General features: G+C 51.9%; 1 protein-coding gene across 1 annotated transcript; it reads left to right on the top strand.

The window, feature by feature from the left end:
- Positions 1-719: 719 nt before the first annotated feature.
- LOC116747006 lies at positions 720-1907 on the top strand. Its single transcript, XM_032618831.1, has 2 exons — positions 720-747; positions 1174-1907. Exons 1-2 carry the CDS (start codon positions 720-722, stop codon positions 1905-1907), a joined length of 762 nt encoding a protein of 253 aa, XP_032474722.1.
- The last annotated feature ends 718 nt before the right edge of the window (positions 1908-2625 follow it).

Below are 2625 nucleotides of genomic sequence, written 5' to 3'. Positions count from 1 at the left end.
AAGTTTAGACTCTAAACAACCAGCAGTAAGAAGCCATGGAAAGTTCTGGAACAGAGGAGGAGCATTATAAGATTCATATTTTACGAATATGGTTTGGAAACAGCACCCAGGAGAAAAGTGGGCCTAAGGGGAGGCAGAGACCTGTTTAACAGGTGATTGGAATCTTCCCGCACCTCCAGTGCTGTGTCAAGGAGAGAAGAGCTTCCAGGGGTTCTGCGGGCACAACTCTCCCCTGTCAGGAATATGGCAGCACTTGGGCAACTGGGATTGAAAAAAGTCATGCTATATATTCCTTCAAAGGGGACCTGGCCATGGCCCTCTTGAAGAACCAGGGAGATAGCCACGACTATTTTTTCCTTTAGAGAAATACAGAAGCAAATAAAAATAAAGCTTGCGGTAATGACAATTTTTTACCCAATCACACGTGCATTACTAAGTGTCTTCCGTGGGCTGGAAGGTGTGATTTTCTGAGTCGGCTGCTGAGTTGAGATGACAGGAATTGCTCAGTGTTGATAACACTTGGAGGTTGCTAATGTAATTGCAGTTTCCCAAACCAGTCTCAAAAACTAAGGTTCTGGGTTCTGCGGCCCGGCGCTGTTGCGGAGGGCAGACCACTTGTTACTGCTGCCGCCGTCTCTGCCGCTTCACGGCGGCCATCGGGGTTCACCCGCGCATCCGTCTGTAACGAAAGTAAAGCAGATCCTTGGCAGAAGCCAGAAATGCGGTCCTTGGACCTGGCTTCTCGGCAATTAGCCCTGAGAGGGAAGAATCGGCTGGCTCCTGAGATAGACCGGAGCACACAGAGCCTCCCCACACCTTCAGATCGGCACCTTGCTGCCCAGGAGCCTCCTCCAGCTGGCCTTCCTTCGCAGTCCACTACGGCCACTTCCAATAGCAGTGTGGGCATCCGGTGGTCCAGACAGGAGACACGGACGCTTTTCCCCATACCAGGTGAGGCACAGTACATTCAGCGCCTCCAGACCGTGCATCACAATGCGGACGTCTACCAGACTGCGTCTAAGCGGATGCAGCAGGAAGGCTTCCGCCGCACCGAGCGTCAGTGCCGCTCCAAGTTCAAAGTCCTGAAGGCATTATATTTAATGGCCTTTGTGGCCCACGCCGCAAGTATGGGTGATCCACCACACTGTCCCTTTTATGATACGATGGATCACTTTCTCCAAAATGAGATAGTGACTGACGCTCATTACTTAACGGAGGAGGCTGCTTGGGCCCAGCACTGTGATCAGAACTCGGCGGCCCCTGACACCCCAGGGGAAGAGGGAACCAGCATTCTGGGAGCAAAGAGGACTCAGGCAGCAGATCGCCAGCCTATCTTGAAGACAGTTAAGGAATCAGATGAGGATTGTCAACTGAGGATCAGTGACCAGATGAGAGAAACCAGCGACCTTGAGGACTCCCGGGACGAATCCTCGGGTGCGGGATGCTCTCGAGGGACTCCCAGCTACAGCAGCTCCCACCGCCTTTTCAGAGGTGCAGCTGCTCCCTGTCAGAGCAGCTCCATGACCAGACTGGGAGTGTGTGGTGAGCCCAGCCCCTGCACCAGCTCCAGCCGAAACACTCCCGGGGTGGCCTCAGCACAGCGGCCTCCGGGCTCCTCCTCCAGAGTTCCTTTTGTTTCTGGTGGGGATGGGCCTTTGACCAGTGAGGCCCCTCCCAGGTGGGCAAGGCGAAGTAGGCGGTCAGTGGCCAGGATTATCGCAGCCCAGTCGGCAGAAAACAGGAGATTGGCAGGAGAACTTTCAAAGCGGGAGGAAGAAAAATTGGACCGGCTGATTGCCATTGGCGAGGAGGCCAGTGCCCAGCAGGACCGTGCCAATGAGCCGCGCAGGGATGCCGTGGTCGCGCGCGGTGGAAGAGGCAACCGGTGCTTTTCAGCTAGCACTTGAAAAGTTGCTTCAGAGGTTAATTTCAAACACCAGAAGTTAGGAGCTGATCACACAAGGGTGTATTTCCTTCTCTGGCAGAGGCCCGGTCCAACAGCTGCCTTATGGTACCCTGGCTCCTTTTCCGTGTCCTCAGAAAAAGAGTGGATGGACCATTAATGTGCAGAAGGGTAGGAATATACTTGCTTCTCCCAAGCGTCTCCACTAGTTGAAAGACCTTTCAGAAACGTGAGAGGTAGCCTAGTAGACAACGGAAGCGGCCAAGTCCAGAGAGCTAGTTAGCCCCGGTTTCATCACGGATGTGCGACAGTTTAGTTTACCTCTCAACACCAGTTTCCTCGGCTGTTAAAAGGGAGCAACGTGCCTACCTCACAGGGTTGCTGTGAGGATCAGATGCCTTAAATAGATGTGAAAGGGTTTAAAAGTTTAAAAGCACTAGACACATGTAAGTTATTAAACCATATGACCTTGGCCGAGGTCAGACTAGGGTGAGGCACGGTAGCTGACAAGATACATACGGAATTAGGGTTGTATACCGAGACCTCATTGCTTGAATCTACTAGTTTAACTTGACTGCTTCCTGGAGTTTACAATCTTCATTTCTTTAAATCTCTCTATAGCTCATTAGGCTAATATAGACACAACACGCATTGGTACCTTTATCGCTTATATTTTCGCTGCTTTGTCTGTGACATACCCACTAGCAAACACTCAATAGTCA

The sequence above is a fragment of the Phocoena sinus genome, chromosome X, assembly GCF_008692025.1.
Source record: "Phocoena sinus isolate mPhoSin1 chromosome X, mPhoSin1.pri, whole genome shotgun sequence".
NCBI lineage: Eukaryota > Metazoa > Chordata > Mammalia > Artiodactyla > Phocoenidae > Phocoena > Phocoena sinus.
Note: the sequence above shows the minus strand (reverse complement) of the source record. Positions and strands in the feature narration are given on the sequence as shown.

Excerpts from the sequence above, each read along its gene's own strand:
- LOC116747006 (XM_032618831.1), top strand. The coding sequence starts at position 720 with ATGCGGTCCTTGGACCTGGCTTCTCGGC. Across the intron at positions 748-1,173 it reads CTTGGACCTGGCTTCTCGGC|TTCTCCAAAATGAGATAGTG; the intron begins AATTAGCCCTGA and ends CGATGGATCACT.